The sequence below is a fragment of the Myotis daubentonii genome, chromosome 1, assembly GCF_963259705.1.
Source record: "Myotis daubentonii chromosome 1, mMyoDau2.1, whole genome shotgun sequence".
Classification (NCBI taxonomy): domain Eukaryota; kingdom Metazoa; phylum Chordata; class Mammalia; order Chiroptera; family Vespertilionidae; genus Myotis; species Myotis daubentonii.
The window spans coordinates 37,434,581-37,454,218 of NC_081840.1; the positions used below are offsets into that span (position 1 = coordinate 37,434,581).

At 40.1% G+C, this 19,638-nt stretch overlaps 1 protein-coding gene across 1 annotated transcript; it reads right to left on the minus strand.

Annotated features, from left to right (window-relative positions):
- Positions 1 to 3,508: 3,508 nt before the first annotated feature.
- On the minus strand, positions 3,509 to 18,543 carry MAPK1IP1L (mitogen-activated protein kinase 1 interacting protein 1 like). The gene is made up of 4 exons (XM_059695292.1): positions 18,332 to 18,543; positions 11,086 to 11,107; positions 9,748 to 10,440; positions 3,509 to 8,350 (listed from the first exon to the last, which is right to left on the minus strand). Exons 2-4 carry the CDS (start codon positions 11,101 to 11,103, stop codon positions 8,339 to 8,341), a joined length of 723 nt encoding a protein of 240 aa, XP_059551275.1. The 5' UTR covers positions 11,104 to 11,107; positions 18,332 to 18,543; the 3' UTR covers positions 3,509 to 8,338.
- Between the last annotated feature and the right edge of the window lie 1,095 nt (positions 18,544 to 19,638).

The window sequence follows — 19,638 nt, forward strand, 5'->3', positions numbered from 1 at the left end:
AAAATCAATGGGGCAAAAAAAAATCTCATTTAGTTTGTAAAGAGGTTCTTCCTAGTTCACATTACTATACTCTCTTTCATACCACTTCTGTAAAAAGCTCAAGTACAAGTCCTGATTAGTCATGTACTTTGGTCTTTTTTTGGTAAAGATTTCTTTGGGCATTCAAGGGATCCAGGTATTAAGCATAGTCCTTGGGATTTTTGTGTGTTACGGTAACTAAGCAACAGTGGAGATGTTTTAACTTTGCATGTCCTGTGTTGGCAAGTTTAAAAAAGAACTGTCAGGCCATACTTGGCAGAACCTTCCTTGGACTCCCCCACCATCTATACAGTTTCTGTACATCTTGGCTGCTCATCCACTGCTAACAGAGACCTCTTCTGTCTCAGACACTCTGACAGCCTTGCCTGAATCTTTCCCCTGCAGGGCAGCTGGACACCCAATGTCTTCAGTAACTAACTAGGGGTCTGATCATTCAGTAGCTTTTACAATTCTCACATCCACATCTTAAATCTACTCTTAACTGCTACCCCTTGGACATTATTTGCTTTTGCTTAAGAAAAATATAACTAAGTCCTTCATTTAAGAACTGTGCCAAGCCACTAAACTGGAAGGACATACATCTCAAACATAAACACTAGCTTTTTAAAGTGAATATCCAATAAAACTCATTCAGTGACAAAATGTGTGAAAACGTCTGCTACAAAACGTTCGATGGACATGATCTTCCAGGTGTACAATTCTGGAAACAGAATTACAGCACTAAGGCAGCCATGGCAGGTACATATAATAGACAACCTGTTCTTAGGAAAGCAGCGTTCTGAGTGTAGTGGTTTACAGCAAAAACTGAGCACACAAGATTCTGTTCCCTAACATATGACCTATGTGGTATCTATAGCTTAGCCTTAGTTTCATCATCTGTAAATTGGGGATAAGAACTGTCCTTGTCTTAGAGGTTTGTTGGGAGGCTTAACCAAGACTGTTCTGGGTTTAGTAGTGTCAACTAGAATTATTTCTGTTTCCTTCTAGAGTGCATCTCAAAGGCAGGAGTGTTAAAAATTGATGTAAAGTATACCTAAGAGCTCTCATTATTAGCTGCCAGGACATGAAGCTGTAAGAATAAGGACAATACCTGAAGCTCAATTTAACTTGGCCTATCTAAGAGTTTAACTGGTTGAGTGTTATCTTAGCAGTTTCCCAAAGCTTTGGAACCTCCTCAGTGGTGTCTTAAGAGGACAAGTCAGGATGTCTGGTGGATGAGAGAAGGCAAGGATCTAAACTGGTAATCAAGGAACTGCATAAAAAAAGTATTGGAAGCTTGAACAAAATGTAATCTTGTGGAAAAATCCTAAATATTTATGACTAAAGAGCTGGTGTCATCATTGTATGTAGTATGACCATGGGAATTTAACCTCTTTAAAGGTTTCCTTTTTTATTTTAGAAAAAAAGAGTATCTTTTAAATCTAAGTAAGCTTTAAGGAATGCTAGTCTAAATAACCATTTAAAATTGTCTAACATAAAACATGACCATAGCAAAAACTTAACATGTTAGATTTCCTCATTTCTTATGTGACACTAACATTTTAAGCATGGCTTAGAATTCTAGATGGCCTGAGATCCTATTATACTTGAGAATCTGATTAAGATTTTAGCAAATCTCAACTAGGAGACATCGTTATCTATTTTTAAAATTTAAAAGCGGCAAATTTTTGTCTCCCAAACAATTTAAGTGCTGTAGAGCAAAATGTGTACCCCACCAAATTCATGTTGAAGGACTAATCCACAATGTGATGGTACTGGGAGATGGGACCTTTGGGAGGTAATTAGGTTAGAACAGGTCATGAGGGTGGGGCCCTTATAATAGGATTAGTGCCCTTGTGAGAGACATCAGAGAGCTTCAACAGAAGGCTCCCTCACTTCCCAGCCTCCAGAACTATAAGAAATTAATCTTGTTTAAGTCACCCAGTCTGATATTTCATTATGGCAGCCCAAGTTGACTAATATAGTAGGTAAAATACATGAAGTGGAAGAACAGACCTGGCTAGGTTGCTCAGCTGGTCAGAGGGTTATGCTGATATGCCAAGGTGTTGGGTTTGATCCTTGGTCCGGGTACATACAAAAGTTAACCAATAAATGCATAAATAAGTGAAACAACAAATCAATGTTTCTCTCTAAAATCAATAAAAATAAAGTTGAAGAATGGGATTGCTCTAGTGAAAGCAAGGAGCAGAGAGGAAGTAAGCTTTACCTGCTTGGTCCACTCCTTAGCGGGAGCCCCTGGGCACCACAAAACACAGTATAAAAATAGTTAATGCACCAGCATAAAAACCTGCCCAACCAAATATGAATAAATGCTCAAGTGCTACAGACACAAACTCTAGGAGATGGCCCAAATTCTCTTCTGGTATTGAAATTCTATAGCATCGTCTGATTGAAAATAAGACAATGCTAATAGTTAGGATTCTATATTGCTTTACAGATTTGTTGCAAAAGGGTGCTAAGTTTTAGTATGGTGGTAACAAAAGAAGCTGCTTGGGCTTTGGCTGCTGTGGCTCAGTTGGTTGGAGAGTTGTCCTTTATACTGAAAGGTTGTGGGTTCGATTTCTGGTCAGTGCACATACCTAGGTTGCGGGGCACTTACGGAAAGCAACCAATGTTCTCTCACATTCATGTTTCTCTCTCCCTCCCCCTCTCTAAACCAATGAGCATGTCCTTGGGTGAGGAATAAAACACACCAAACCCACCTGGGTCAGGTACCCAGGAAAGAATGCTTGTTAAAGCAATGTCACTCCACAATGTGGGGGGGGGGGGGGGGGGACACTGCCATTCCCAAGTGGTCTTATATCTCACAGCTTCATCTTATTTCTCAGCTTCAAGGGCAGTGGTTCTCAACCTTGGCTACACGTTAGAGTCACCTGGGAATCTAGGGGATCTAAGACAACAAATGCAATTTAAAAAGTTAATAGTTGCATTTTGTCCAATTATAAGGCAAAAAGCAGAACTCCCTTTTTCCAAAGTACAACATACTATAAATTATTCATTCATTCAGTCCCTTCACACTGGGGTTAAAGAATGGCCAGTAACCCCACACCCTCTGTGGAAAGGAAATGGCAAACTATACCAAATTAAGAATGTGATTGTCACTAATGGCATAGCAGTTAGGGAAAGAGCAAAACTGTCATTCATAAAAGAAAGCAGGGGTGGTGGCAGCCGGGGGAGATAGGGAAGGTTCCCTAACTTTGTATATAGATAACTTGGTTACAAAGAACAGCTTGGCCTTGAAGGGAGAAGAGGAAATCCTCACAGTGGCACACGTTGCTAAAAGAGGGTTTGTGGAGGAAGGGTTGTTCCCAGAGAGCCTATATAAATGCCTCTGAATGCAGGTCACACACAGAGGGGTGACTCAGGCCTTTGTCTTTCTTTATGTCAACAAATTTGCAGTTAATTAGGCTCTGGACTTGCTCGGGGAAGCCCAGAATTGGGCTTAAGAATAAAATACATGGAAAAACTGTGAAGCCATGAAAATACATTTTTTTTTTAAAGTTTTCAGGTATAATACACAAAAGCAAAAAAGTTTATCTTTAAAAATATCAAGTATCACATCCATTGTCTAGTCCTAATTATAATTACTTCTTAAAGCAACATTTGTCTTTGTTTACAAATACAGCAGCAGGTGATAAAACCTAACGTCTCAAACACATTGCTTACAGTTCATAATACAAATGTATATGTCTCAAATCACATTCTAGGCAGTTTAACTTAAAATGCATAGACAATTACATACATTAAATTTGTCATTAAGTCAATGAAAAAATAACAATATCAAGAAAAAAATACAGAAAACCTTTATAGAGCACAAAGAAATCAAGTTTACTTAATGGCAACAAATCAGTATCCGCTAATCAATGACAGGCAGTGAACGTGCCTTCATCCAGGGGAAAGTAAGGAGGAAAAACATCCCATTACTTTGCATGTTTGAAAAGTTAGACTGACAAAACCATAGTCTTGGAAAATACTAACTTCTTACTTCAAAAAGAAAAAAAAAAAGCATAGGCATACGTTGCTCTTTAAAATGCCCAAAGGGTGTATAATTTCCACCAGCAGGAATACCAAAATATGTTGATGTAGGTTAAACTGATAACGGGCACACTAATGAATTCTGTAACGCCACCCCTAGACTGGGACCCTCTCAAGGACAGGCATTCGCTTTCATCTCTCTATCTCTGCTTCTGGCAAAGCACCTGGATCACAGACATTTAAGTGTCTGCTGGATGAATGCAGTTCTCAGAAATAGTCAAAAGCCAGATTGCATGGCATTTCTTTAATACTGATCATTTTGGCAATTTTTATTTTACTTGGTAGAATTCTGAAAATAAAGTGTCTTCACACTAAAATTGCTCTATTAGGATTAAATTATAGTCTTCCCTGAAAGCCACCCACCACTTTCTAAGTGCGTCAGCATGATTCATCTGAATTGAGCCTTCTGCTTTTCAAAAACGTTAACACTGGAAGGTCTGTGCTCAGGTTTAATTCCCAGGATTTATAGCTGTGGCACTTAAATAAAGCCAGCACTAGATTATTCAAGGTAAGGAAGACATGGCACTCATCATTTACAAGTGTAGGCAACTGATTGATAGGCAAACTAGGCACAGTATTTTATTGAACCTTTGAGAACTGTGTTCACCTACACAAAACTTCAAAAGCTGTACATCTGAGTACAATAGGTAGCACTAATTATTTATGAGGTAAAATATGGGCACAACTGACTTCTTTCCCAGAAAATATTCTAATATTCCATTGTAGTGGTATGACAGACCAAGGCCAAAAATTCACCCCTTTTCTTCTCTATTCTATTACTGGTACCTACTCAAAACAATAAACAGTAAAATGGACAAAGAAGGGAGGAAGCCCTTGGGTAATTAAAAATGTCTTGTTTTTTCCAGCTAAGAGCCATGGACTGCGGTGATCTCACCAGGCACAAGCTCCTGCGAAAATACTTTGAATACACCAAGACATGCAGACAGCATCATGGAGCTGAGCCCCCCGAGTGGGCCCAGTGGGGAGCAGCCAACTCAAATGGAAACAGGAGACAGAAGCCAGCTCTCATGGGTCCCTGATCGCAGGCAATTTTTCTAGAGAAGAGGAACTGTCTTCCCAGGTGTCCAGCTTTACTGAGGCCGTGGCTCAGAACAGGGAGCTGGAGGAGAGGACCATGGGAGAGCTCAAGGAGATTAAACAGCAAGGGCCAAGGGCCAGGCTGGCTTGAGCTCTCCAAGATGACGGAGCAGCCAGACTATGATCGGGAAACCTTTGTGAACAAGGCAGAGCCTGTCTTGGCTCAGCAAGCCAAGCACTTCTCAGCCCTGCAGCAAAAAACAGCCTCAGTCACTGCAAATATAGATTGTTTGGTTAAAAAAAAAAGTTTTGTCTGTTCCTGCATAATCCATCTATAGCTTTAAACAAAATGACTGAGGAGTCAGAGCTGCAAGCAGCCATCCTCAAGCATGAAAAGGTGTCCGGCTGAGTCCAGCAAAGACAAGCCAAGATATTAAACTTGTTTAAGGCGCCTTGATTCTTGAAAACTGAATGTGTGAATATAAGGTCCAAAGTTTAATTTTTCGTTGTCATTTTATAGGTTCAACATTTCAAAGTCTAACATTCGAACTCCAGAAACACTATTCTTAAACACATCTCAGCTATCTCCATTAAATTTATTTTAAAATTCTTGCTCTTCAAGTCCAAATGCCAACATATTCCACACTTCACATTCCCTTAAGACTAACAAGTAGTCTTCCATAAACTCATCTTAGCCTAGCATGACTTATTTTTGAAAGCAAATTATTCCTTTGTAAAAAGCAATCTTCCTTAGATGCTTCCCCCACCGAAATGTCTGATTTTCTTTACTCCACCCTGAACCTAAAAATACTTTTTGCCCAGAGTACCTTTGAGAATAGAGAACCTCTCCCCCAATTTGAGAAATGATTCTCTAAAGAATTGAAAATATAGAAGCAAATTCTGTTCCCTTTGATTTCCATTTTTCCGTTAAAATTTTTTTTAAAAAAAAATGCCGTTGGAAAGTCTTGTAAAGCAAAGATTAAGATGCAGTATTGTCTAGGGCGCAGTGTGAGTCACTAGCGAAGTTAATATACTTACTGGGAATAGTAATTTCAAATCTTGTGTTCATGGTCTTTCAAATCCTTTAACAAAAGATTTTCTCCAATAATAAACGGGCTCCTCAATTACAGACTCCCAAACCTGCTACCTCTTCTTCTTTTAGTCAAACATCATCCTTTCTAGTGTTACATTAATTATCCCATCTTAAGCCAGAGTTGCCAACTTAGTCCTAGGACAGGACAACCAAAATAAGCTTAAGGAGTGATATATTTGCTGCCATCTTACTTTTCCTCATTTTATGCCTCCAGTTAGCTGACATGAAACTGACTGGATAATTTAAGATAGGACACTTTCTAAGGCTACCTGCCTTGTGAATTGCAGGCCACCTTGACAACAGATACCCAAAGTGTTGTAAATAGCTGCCACTTGGCCTTGCAAGGAGGTGAAAGATAAAAAAGACCATTTGTGCCACTATGTAAGAACTGTCTAACAACATTCACCAGCCTGAAAATACCTAAACAAATTAGTTTCAATTCTGTAAGCTTGAATCTATCTTCTACTTTAAAGGGAGGTTTATACACTGACATTTTCCTCCCAAAGGTGACCATCTTGTTTTCATAAAAGGAGGTAGCTATCAAATCATTAAATTGGCAGCATTTGGCATTCTTGACATTTTAACTATAAGAAAAATAAACTACTAAATATTTCTAAGCAAAAACAAGAGTTCTAGCATAAATCTGTCTTATACTGATGAAGAAATTAACAATACATTTTAGTAACCCAATGGATATAATAAAAGTTTCAAAAAGTTATTTCAGGAATAACATGGTCAGTTCTATCCCAAAATTAAGAATCTGATTTAAAGATAAGGTGCCAAGAAACTACTCAGACTATTTTGGTGGTTAAAACAACACTTATTTAAGTAATACAATCACACTTCTTTAAACTCAATTGCAGAGATCTACACTTTATTATTTTCAGTGTTAGAGTAAAAGGATAATTTTTAAGGATGGCACTTACTTTAACTACCTATTTACCTGTCAACAAATACAGAACTGAACTGTTGGCTGTAAGCACTTTACAAACAGATCCAGGAAACTATGCAAGAGACAATGACATAGCTTAACCAGACTCTGACAGATCATATTTTGACCAACTCGTACAAAGAGAACAGTCATGCCTGTGTGACTAAGGTTCTTTAAACATAACTGCTACATGTGTTTATGATAGCCCCTAGAGTGTGCCAGTTTTCCATATCAGGGAGGAATTAAAGGATGTGCTCCTAAAAAACTGAGGAAGAAGGGGCTATAAGGAAGGGACTGTGTGGAAGAGTGATGTGTGGGAATACAAATTACTTGTCCTTATGAAGCAACGCCTAAGGTCGCCTCTATTGTGAGGTTCAAAACAAAGGCGAGAATGATTTCCTTCCTTGAGCTCTTCTCAAAGCAATATGGACATCTCAAGCTACTCTAAAGCAACACAGAGATTACCAATGCTTTAAGAGTATAATTTACATACATGCTGGCCTGCATTAAAGAGAAGTTTCCACAAATGGCAGATTTAAGAGCTGTTTGACCCACTTGGTTAAACGTAAAACAAATCAGGTGAAATTCAAAACGAAAGCTTTTACTAAAATTTCAAGAAAAATTAACACTTCCTAATAAACATCTGATAATTACTGCCAGTTTTAAAATGTATATTCAAAACATAACCTCAAGAGGACTATGTTTATTTATTCTATGGATAGAACAGCTCAAGATGTTGAGAGGCATAATTTTTTAAATTATGACTATGAACATTTTTCAAAGTGTGTTCATTTAAGGAAAAAGTGATTATAGAAAAATACTTGAAATAATTTGCCAATGAGGTTGCAGGTTCTAACAATAATCCACACATCATCTTAAATTTTTAAATTTGTAGTTTCATAATTTAAACAAATCCAAAATTTGTTTTAAACAAATTATAACAAAGAGCTATTCAATATACTTATTTTCACTTTCCATAAAAACTGAATAAAAATCACATTTGAATGATTTACATTTTTATCTGATTGTATCCATCTGATATATTATACATCCAAGTACAAGAGGCAGATATCTTCTGAGAGGTGCAAGAGTTGTTCTTTCATGAATGCCCTCTAATAATGAAACCAGCAATTTTTATATATGCATTCTTGTGCATATATATGTACTTCAAAAAGCAAAGCGTCATCTCTTCATCCATTAACTTAATGGTAAGACTGCAATAGAAAAAAAAAAAAAAGTAAACTTCTAGATTTTGTAAATGGAGTTTAACTCCTGGCTATGGCTTAAACTTATTGCTTAGTAAATCCAAACAGCAAGCCACCCCACTTATTTTGGCACACAATTTACAAAAATAATTTTTAAAGCGAATATATAGCAAAAAGTTAAAATAATGAAAAGAAGCTTTGGAGGTACTTAACTAAGATTTTCTTCTTTTACAGCTGAGGTAGATGTTTAGTTAATCTAGTTGGAGACTGATTATTTTGTTAAAGAGTAAATAGATTTTTTCCCCTCAGGGAGAATCCTGACTGTTTGAATACTCACTTAGCTTACTTCATGGGAGAAGTGGGCTGCTTCTCTATATTGTCATATGTCCTAGACAAGCTCCTCAACTAAGATGTCAACAATTCTCCAGCTTGGCTGACAGACAGTAAAGCATAAAGCATTACACATAACTGACAATTCAGAACAGTGGTTAGGACCTTGAGCTGAATGCTGCTAAGAATCTAACAAAACTGGCTAAAAAAACACTATGGAAAATTGCACCAAAGACCGGCAATGTTACATATTCACTGCCCTGGATGACCTAAAAATCTACCTCTAGTAACTGCTTCTTCGGTCTGCTTCTAACAGAATAAAGTTTGTGTATAAATGCTATAGAAAAATAAATATGAGCTCTGACCAGGTAGCTCAGTTGGTTAGAGCATCATCCCGATGTACCAAGGTTGTGAGTTTGATCCTGGTTCAGGGCACATACAAGAATCAACCAATGAATGCATAAATAAGTAGAACAACAAACTGATGTTTCGCCCTCTAAAAAAAAACCCAAAAAAACTCAATATAATGAAACTGTATACCACTGATTCATCATCTAAAAAAAGGAGAAGCTGGACTCATTTTGAAGCTTTTGTTAACAAGTACACTATTAAAAGGTGAGTACAGCTAAAATAAACATAGTATTGAATGTCAACTACAACCAGACAAAAAAGATCTACCTCTGTATCAAGCCAGCCAGGCAGAGATTGCTATTATTGATTTGTGCTTTGGTGTGATACTATATTATTGAGAAATGTTTAAAAGTCTAATGTAATGCATGTCTCACTTTACCTCAAAAATGCTGTTGAGGACATTACTTACTACATTACAGTGACTTTGAGGACCTTTGGAAAATTTTTCTTTTCATTTTTAGTACTGGGAATACCGTAACTGTGTTTTTATCTTTTTAAACGCTTTACCTGAAATTTGAAATTTACTCTACACATACCCACCCACCTTTTATTTTTAGAAAGTTTAAAAAGCTTTCTAATCCTCCATCACAAACTGGAGGCAAGCAGTCTTTTAGTTGTGTGTATGTGACTATTAGTGCACGCTAAGTAACAAATTAAACACTCACATGGGGGCCACCAGGCATTGGTGGAGCACCAGAAGGTCCTGAAGGCACTTGGAAAGGATTATTGGGTGTGGGATAGAGTCCTGGTGTGGGATATGATCCTCCAGGGGCAGGATACGGTGCTGGTGGTCCCCAGGCTCCTGGTGGAACAGTGCCCCATGGAACAGGTGGTGCTGCCCCTGGTGCTTGGGGAGGAGGTGGTGTGGGATATGGCCCTGGATATGGCATATTAGGGGTAGGATACTGCCCTCCCATTCCTGGTGCCCAAGGTCCAGAAGACATGGATCCCCAAGGACCTAAGGGACCAGCTGGATCGGTGGGAGCACCATATGGTCGCGGAAGCTCTGGAAAGGGCATGTTTGGTGTAGGATATGGCCCCGTGGGGCCAGGACCTGGCACAGGTGGGGCTGGATAAGGACCACCAGGCGGGGGGCATGATGGTCCAGACGGAGGAAAGTGTCCTGGGGGTCCTGGAGGTGGTCCAGTGGGAGGCACAGAGGGATACATTCCTGTTGGTGCTGATCCGAAAGGCACAGTGGAGGGTGCTGCACTCGGTGGGAGTCCAGATGGCACAGCAGGTGGAGCGCTTGGGTTATTCCAAGGGTTGGAACCTGGCCAGCTTTGAGGAGGTTGGCTAGGTTTTGTATTGCTCACAGAAGTTTTAGCAGGGGAGTGGTCAGGTAGCGCATCTGCCAACTGCAATACAAAAAAGGCATGTCTTACCGATCTTATTTAGAAATAAGTCCCGCCAAACATGATTATAAACCTCTATAACATCTTCAAAAGCGAAGCTGTTCAGTTTAAAAACAATTCATTTAATACAAAACTTGAAGGGTTATCCTGAATATCAACTTTGCAGTGCAAAATTCTCAAAGAAGCTCAAGTTTTCTAAATACAACTAATTAATGCACTGTAGATTTGAATCTCGCTTTACCTCAAACAAGTTACATTATTTCTCTGAAAGTTAGCTTTCTCAAAAAATAGTTTTAGGGTTAAACTTGAGGCTTAAATGAGATAATTTATGTAATGCAGTTAACACAGTGCCTGGCATTTAATTTTTAATGAACACTGGCTATTATTAATATGAGGTTAAAAGAGAACACTTAAAAATTCTTTACTTAAGGATTCATATAGAAATACTTCAAAATGTATTTTTAAATTTTATATATAAGTAAATTAAGGTAAATAACCTATCAAAATCACATACCACCATCACCTCTGACTCTCCAAAACCCAAGAATCACAGAATTCTTTTAAATGTAAAGAATTATGGCCCACTATTAGGACTATGTTGTTTTCTTAAGAGCTAAAAACTTATAAAGAATAAGTGCATCAACTTACCGAAAATTCATCAGACATTTTCCTAAAAACAAAAACAGAAAGAGAGGAAGAAAAAGAAAGGAAGAAGGAATATTTCAAAACCAGTGCTTACTATTTCTTATATATTCTTTAAGGAAGTTTCTAAGCATACATTATTTTTACTTAAATGGAATCTTATTCATTCTTGTAAGGGGTTTTACTTTATATAAAAAAACATTTCAGTAACAATTCATACAGCTCTATCAACTTTATCCCTTTTTACTGCCTGCATATCATACGAGAGTGATCTATAATTTAGCTGACACACTCATGTTGGTGACAGTTTAGGTTTGCTTGCATTTTGTGTTTGAGACAATGACAGGGTGAACATGTCCAAATATATGTTTTTGCTCACTCATGAGTGAGATCTATCACCAGGAAAAAGTACTAGAAGCAAAATTTCCAGTCAACAGGTAGTTATCTAAATTCCATCTCAAAAGTTTATGCCAATTTTAAAGTCCCTTGCCCATTTACACTGCCTACCTTTCCCTTCTAACTCCTCTTCTCCACTGGATATTAAATTTATAAAAATTGTTTTCAATTATGGTAGACTGAAATTGGCATCTTGCTTTAACTTAGATTTCTTTAAGTTGAAAGTAGAGCATCTTTTAAATTTAATACTTCATTTATACTTCTTTTTCTGTAAATCTGCTCATGTCCTTGGACTTTTATCTATTTTTTTAATTTGAAGTAAGTGAACATTTAATAAAATTCAAGGATCTCTGAAGTGTAAGGTCAACAGTGTCTAAGATACAGAACATTTCCCTTACTTGAGAAGGTTTACTCATGCTCCTTTCCAGTCAACTCTCCTTCTACCCAGCAGTCACTTTCTGACTTAGTTTTTGCTTGTTCTTAGACTTCATATAAACAGAATAAGACAGTATGCAGTCTTTCGCCTTTGACAATTTTACTACTTAGTAGTACACATCTTTTTTTTTTTTTTTTTAAAAAAAGCTTTGTAAGATAGTAAGGAAATTAGCTAGCTCTGTCATACATGAGACAAAAAGAATTTATCCCGAATTCCTTTTATCTGTAGATCCTTTAAATGGTATATTTAGGCACTACAAATATTTTTAATTTCGTGTAGTCAAACTTATCAATTTTTCAACTACATGTGGCTTCTGTCTTATAAAGACCTTGCCTACTCCAAGTTTTAAAAATGTCACCAGCCCTGGCAGGTGTGGCTCAGTTGGTTGGAGCACTGTCTTGTGCACTGGAAGGTATTGGGTTCAGTCCCCAGGCAGGCACATACCTAAGTTGCAGGTCCCATTCCCGGTCAGGTGTGTATGGGAGGCAATGAATTGAGGTCTCTCTCTCACATTGTTGTTTCCCTCCCCTAACTACTCCCCAAAATATCACCCATGCTTTCTTACTGCATTTTTATAGGTTTACTTGTTTAAACTCTTTTTGTTCTTCCAAACAATTATGGAATAATCTATCTTTTCTCAACTTACTTGACAACCTACCTTTAACACATTCTACTGTTATTAATAACTAATTAACCCTGGTCAGGTAGCTTAGTTGGTTAGAACATCATCCCGATATTCCAAGGTTGTGGGTTCAATCCCTTGTGAGAGCACATACAAGAACCAACCAATCCTGTATAATACAGGTAATATGCAAATTAACCCTCACACCCTCACAAGATGGCTGCCTACAACCAGGCCGGCAGGGGGGATTAGTGAGGGATGATCAAATGACTGAACAGCAGGCTGTGTGGGGCGACCAGGCTGGCGGGGGGTGCAGTTGGGGGCGATTAGGCTGGCGGGGGGGGGGGGTGGGGGGGCAGTTAGGAGTGACCAGGCCAGCAGGGAGGGGGCAGCTAGGGGCGACCAGGCAGGCAGGCGAGCGATTAGGAGCTAGTGGTCCAGGATTGTGAGGGATGTCCGACTGGCATCCGACCCTAGGGGTCCCAGATTGGAGAGGTTGCAGGCTGGGCTGAGGGGACCCACCACCCACTCCCTGTGCACGAATTTAATGCACCGGGCTCTAGTGAATGCATAAATAAATGAACACAACATATCAATGTCCCCCCTTTTCTCTCTCTAAAATGAATCAATAAAAAACCACCAATGTTTATTGAACATCCATGGAACAGACACCACGCTAAGTGCATAATCTCATTTAACAGCCTAAGAGCCCCACAAATCCAAATCCTATTACCACCCCGTTTACAGCTGAAGAAAAGGAGGCTTATCAAGTTAACTTACTTCAGGTCACAGAGCTAGTGACCAGTAAGAGAAGGGGTTCAAACCCAGGTACAGTCTGATTCCAGAACCAAGCCTCTTTACCAACAGGCCTCCATCATTTCCCACAGGTATTGTGGACTCTATTCTTTTCTACTTATCTGCATCATAAAATTCTATCTTAATTAAATTCTATCTTAATTATGGAAGCTTTAATTTTTAATACATTTTAATGTCAGTTGCCCTACTGTTACTATTCTTTTTTCTAAATTTTCCTAAATATTTTCATATTTACATTTCCCCGGTCAATTTGTAAAAAAAAATGCTGTAAAGTATGTTGGGTGTTCTGGTTGGAACTGCATTAAATTTACGGATTACTTTGGGGACACTGATATATTTAAAATATCAGATCTTCTCATTCAAGAACAAGGTATGCTTTCCTAGTTTCCATAACTGTCATTTATCATCACTCAGTTTTAAAAAATGTCTCCTACACATTTCTTGAGAGATAAATTTCTAACTGGTAAACTTTTTCTTGTGGTTGTAAAACTGGCTCTTTTATTTCACTTTATTTTCTAACTGGTTGTTCATACACGGGAAAGGCTTTTTAAAATTTTAGTGTATTATTTTTGTAAGTAGGTAGCGAATTACTGAATTATTTTATTCTTCAAAGTTTCTCAGTTAATTACTTGGATTTCCAGATAGAGAATTATGGTATTTGCAAAAAACAATTTTACCTTCTCTTTCCATATTTATAGCTCTTTTCTCTTTTGCATCAACTAGGTCTTAAAACAAAGAAATGTTAAATAGTGAGAGTAAGCACCTAAGTTTTGTTCCCAAATTTCCTGGGACTGCTTCTAATGTTTTAAGTTAATTCTCATTTTTAGTTTGAGATTAACTAAATTAATTTTTAGTTTGAAATTTAAAAGATCTTTTGGCATCTAATAAGTTGATCTTATTTTTTCCCTGACCCAATCAACAGTGTGTGTGTGTGTGTGTGTGTATATATATATATATGTGTGTGTATATACACACACACACACACACACACACACACACACACACATATATTTTATACATATATTTTGCTTAATATTGAGCCATCCTTGAATTCTTAAGTTTCATTAAGTATGATTTGGTTCTCATAAGGAATGAAGAAACAGAACATGAGGCCTACTAATTCACAACTGCTATAAACTTGCTTTTTGCTCAGAATATGAAAAAACACACCTTGAATGTATAGCAAATATAATTATCCATTCATTCCTAAGTTACGGTTTGTTTTACACTAAAAGTTACTTGCACAATAGTAAATTCCTAGTACTAACACCTGAAGAAACTTTTATCAGTGAATGACAAGTTTAAAGTCCACATAAGACTAACATGCTTTTCAAAGAGGGTAAGCCTTGACAAAACAGAAAATGTTTCTGTATCAAAGTTCACATTAATTTTGGAGCAGAGAACTAACAAAGCAACCAATTCAATTTCATATGTTCTTGCTGTTCAGATTTTTAGAATTATTCTTTTCCCTTTTAGATTTTGAAAAACATATATACATAATATAAGTTACCCCATAAATAGACTCACAATTCTGTCTTTCAAAATTTTAAATCAAAATCAAATTCTGGAAGACAGAGGAAGCACTAGAATCATATCATTAAAATAATGAAGTCCTGCCCAAAGTAATCGGAAATAGGTCATTTTCTGTTCTACATCACTGCACAGGAAAAAGTGACCTGCTCTCCCATACCTAGAGTGAACAGTGTTCATATTAATTGAAATATCCCAATTTACATTCTGGGGAATACTTTCATCATAAAAAGGTAAAAAAAAAAAATCAGCAGGACATCAGTGTCTCAACATGAGAAGTGTTGTAGAAAGTTAAAAAATTTAAATTTTTCTCAACAATTATTCCAAAACATCTGGATTATGCTAATTAAGATGAGGCCAATGCGACCTTAAAATGGCAAAAAGAAAAAAAAAGGTTTATAATCAAGAAAGATTTTCATTTTTTCCTTCTTCTTGGAATAATCTAAAGCTATTTCCTCCAAAACTTTCACTATCACTTTATGGCAAGATCTATACATCAACTGAAAAAGAATCATTTTATGAGCAGCAAGAATAGTGATTTTAAAATAGAGTACAAAATGTCTTTTAACATACACTAGAAAAGTAAAACATTTCTGTAATTTCTCTGGCGTTTCGGGTAAAAAAGGTAATTCAATCACAGGAAGGTTTAAGGAAGTTGAACTCCACAAACTGCTGTTGACTACTGGACAAGAAATATTTCAAAAGGCCACCAAATTGTGGTGGAGAAAAACAGTATGGGATTACTCAGTTATAAAAACTGGACACCAATCCTTGAATTTATTTTAAAGAAGTTGCTTATCCTTTTTTTTTGGAAATTGATTTTAGAGAGGAAGGAAGGGGACAGAGGGGGAGGGAGAGAGAGAGAGAGAAACATTAATCTGTTACCTCCAGCAGGCAACCAGACCAGATCTAACCTGCAACCTAGGCATGTGCCCTGACCGGAACCGAACCCACCACCCTCTGGTGCGTGGCAGGATGCTCCAACTAACCAAGCCACACCCACCAGGATTGGACATCAATCCTTTTAATTCAATCTTTTGACAAAGGCAAGCTTAATCAGAATCCATGTTTTCATCTGCGAAAGTTATTTCCACTGCTTCACAGATAATTATCAGTAACATTTAATAATCAGTAACATGTAAGATGTTTATTAAAATGTTCTTCCTGTCAAGAGAAATGAGGACTTATGGTATGATTTGTTTAGGTGGGGGGGGGGGGGGGGTGATAGTAATATGTTGTATTGAATATATAAATTTTGACTTAAAATATATGAGTTTTTAGTATTAGCTCTTTTAGCTATCCTACATTTGGGCAACTCAAGAAATTGAGAATATGGAAGTTTTGGAACATTTTAAACTTCTTTAAAACATAATTTTAAAACGTCATTTTCCCAACAACCTCCTGTCAGCCATATTGTCTATATTCAGCTACTTCTTGGAACATATGTGCTAGGCTTTGGGGAAATGAAAAGTACTGGATGAAATAAATGCTTCAGTTCAGTCTGGTGCTTAAACATTACCTGGGGTAAGCACAGGGCACTAAAGGGGTACTTCAAAGAGCTCCTAAAGGGAGGAAGGGAAGACCTGGGGAGTGCCTCTGCTGTCTGAAAGAACCATGAACAGGGGATGGTGGGACAGGCCTTAGGGAAAGGAGAGCAGTTTTGCAAAGACAGAGAGAGGGATGTAAAGAAGGATCCGTGGGTAGTGTTAGCAGGTCCGATGGGTTGGAATACAGAATACAGAAAGGGGGGGGGGTATGAAAGTCTTAGCAGAGGGCCTTTAGACCAAGGTTTGACTGAGTGTTTGACAGTCGGTGTCCTCTTACTTGAATGAATGAACCTCAGATTCTTCAACTGTAAAGAACCGGCTAGTAATGCGAGAGACTAAATGGGACTCATAAATCAAGTGCCTATAATAGTGCTAGAAAAATATTGGGTGGCAACAGATTTATTCTTTTGTCTTCCTTTGTATACAGGCATATAGCATATGGTTAAAAGAGTAAATGCTAAAAGCATGACTGACTAGGTAAAACACGGCTCTTCATTGGCTGGCTCTGAGCAAGACCAACTCTCCAAATCTCAGAAGGAAAAGGAGACGGAACAGTATCCACCTTGCAGATCTGCAAACAAATCGCTGGGGCACCGGCTGGCTATAGCAAACACTCCCCCAGTGTTACCTTTTACAATCGCTATGCTCGATCTACAGTTCTCAACTCAGGAACCTCTGAAATGCAAAGAGATGCCTCTCAAGTTCGGCATAAAACTTACTTGGTGGTAAAACCTGACCTGAGGCTATTTCTAGTTCCCATGAACTCACACCTGTGGCTGCTGCACAACTATTAACGTTGGATTAGATTAGGGGCTGCTGCCTCAACACCACTGGGGGTGTTACGTCCATGCACTTCATCGTGTTTCCAAAACCTACAGATAAAATATTTCTCAGCTTCAGAACACACTGGGCCCAGGCTGTCGGCTGAGAGTTGGGTCTCTTCCTCCAGGAGCGAGGAGAACACGCCGACATTCGCAGCTCCAATCGGGTTTCCGAGGCAAACTCCCCCTGAGTAGCAGGGTCGCAGCCGCCAGCGGCCAGAAAAAAAAAATTGTTTTTCCTGCGCAACGACCACGACTGGACAAAGAACTTCTGAAAGATTTCCGAAGACAATTTCGCCTAGAATAAGGGTTCCTTTCCAAAACAGGCCTTTAAAGTCACCCGGTGTGCGAGTATTTAGCGGTAATGCCATACCATTTTCCCCCCGGTCTGGTGAGTATGGTTTGATGCTTCGACATTAGAACTCTTATTTATGAAAAGCACTACTGTTGGTTCTCAAAAAGGAAAATGGTTCCGCTATGTATAAGCTACCATGCCTAATAAGCGCTCTTAAATCCTAAAAAGCAAAACTACTTATACAACTAATGGGCATTGAACATCATGTATTTGCTGGCAACTCTAGTGAGGAAGGCCGGGCGCGGACGCACGGCGGGTCCTCCTAAGCAAGGGTCAGGGGTTCCTCCAAGAGCCCACGCAGGCCCAGGTCTCCCCTTTATTATTAGGAATTAAATGATTGGGGGGGGCAGGGGCGCGCGGCCGGCGGCCCCGTAGGGCCACAGGAACAAAGGGCGCCCGGGTAACCGGAGCGAACCGGCCTGGGAGCGGGTCGCGCCGCCCGGCGCGGCGTGGGGGAAGGGCCGCCCGCCCCCGCCCCGCCCCGCCCCCACAGGCCAGGCCTGACGTCAAGCGCGGAGACACCCGTCGGGCGCGACCTCCCGTCTCCGACGCCTCCCCCGAGGCCCCAAGGAAGACGCCTGGAAAAATACGCTTAGCCCCGGAAGAGCGACTCGGGCACCTCCGGCACCTCCGTCACCGCGCCCGCCTCCCGCCTCCCGCCTCCCGCCTCCCGCGAGGCGCGTTCCCTCGCCCCCTCCCCGACCCCTGTTAGCGCCGAAGCAGCCTCACCCGGCAGATCCGAGCCCGCAGCAAGGTCGAGGCGCAGCGGTGGGCCCGAGGACTCCGAGAGCTGAGAGCTGAGGAACCAGGCGCAGCCTTGACTCACAGCAGCGGCGACCACGACACCAGCGGCGGAAGCACCAGCAGCAGCGGCAGCGGCAGCGGCAGCACCAACAGCGCGCGGCTCCTCCTGACGCCGGAACAGGAAGCACCAGCGCCGCGCGCCCCGCCCCTGCGGGCGCTCCTCCCTCCCCTCGGGCGGGCCCGCGCGCGCCCCCCGCAGGCCCTCGGCGGCACTGCGGCCCGGCCGGGCCCTCTGGCGCGGCAGCCCCCCGCGCTCGCTCCCCGGCGGACGGCTCTTTTCTCCCGGGAACGGCTGGAAAGCTCCTCAGTTTCCGGAGTTCCGAGCACTCAGAGGAAACGACCGTGGCTAGTGACGTCCGGGCGGCCCGGCGGAAATTGCTCAATTGCTCCAGGAATGGCTCACGGGCAGGCTCTAGATTCCATCTACGCTGGGCGGTTCTTACAGCCCAGGAAGCGCGCTATGCGGCCCAACTGGGGGGCGCGAACCTTCTGGCCAAAACGCGAGAGCTAAAGGGACAATACCGGAATCTGCTGGCTGGTCATGATGCCATAATTCCACGTGCAAACTAGGTACATATATTTTACATGGAAAAGGATGCTATATTCGTATAACGTTTTGCGTCCTTGTGTAAGCTGTTAAGTTGGGTCAATGGATGGACATTTTACTATAAACCTTAATTGATTGGTTTTAGAGAAACATCAATTTGTTGTTCCACTTATTTATGCATTCATGGCTTGATTTTTGTATGTGCCCTGACCAGGGATCCAACCTATAACCTTGGCATAGCTGGAGCATGCTCCAATCGGTAGAACTACCTGCCCAGGGCTACTATAAACTTCTTAAATGAAGATTTATCTCCAGATATGTGGCACTGCACGCATAATTCTCATACCAATAAATGAACTATAGAGGAACTTCAAATACCTAAGCCTGGGAAGGCAGATTTTTGGATAAGGGCAGTGGTCTATGAAGAATGATACCATTTGCCCTAACCGGTTTGGCTCAGTGGATAGAGCCTCGGCCTGCGGACTGAAGGGTCCCAGGTTCGATTCCCGTCAAGGGCATGTACCTTGGTTGTGGGCACACATCCCCAGTAGGGGGTGTCCAAGAGGCAGCTGATCGATGTTTCTATCCCGTCCCTTCCTCTCTGTAAAAAAAATATATTAAAAAAAAAAAAAGAATGACACCATTAGTGTGAACGACCTAACCTGCCCTCATAGAAGGAGTGAAA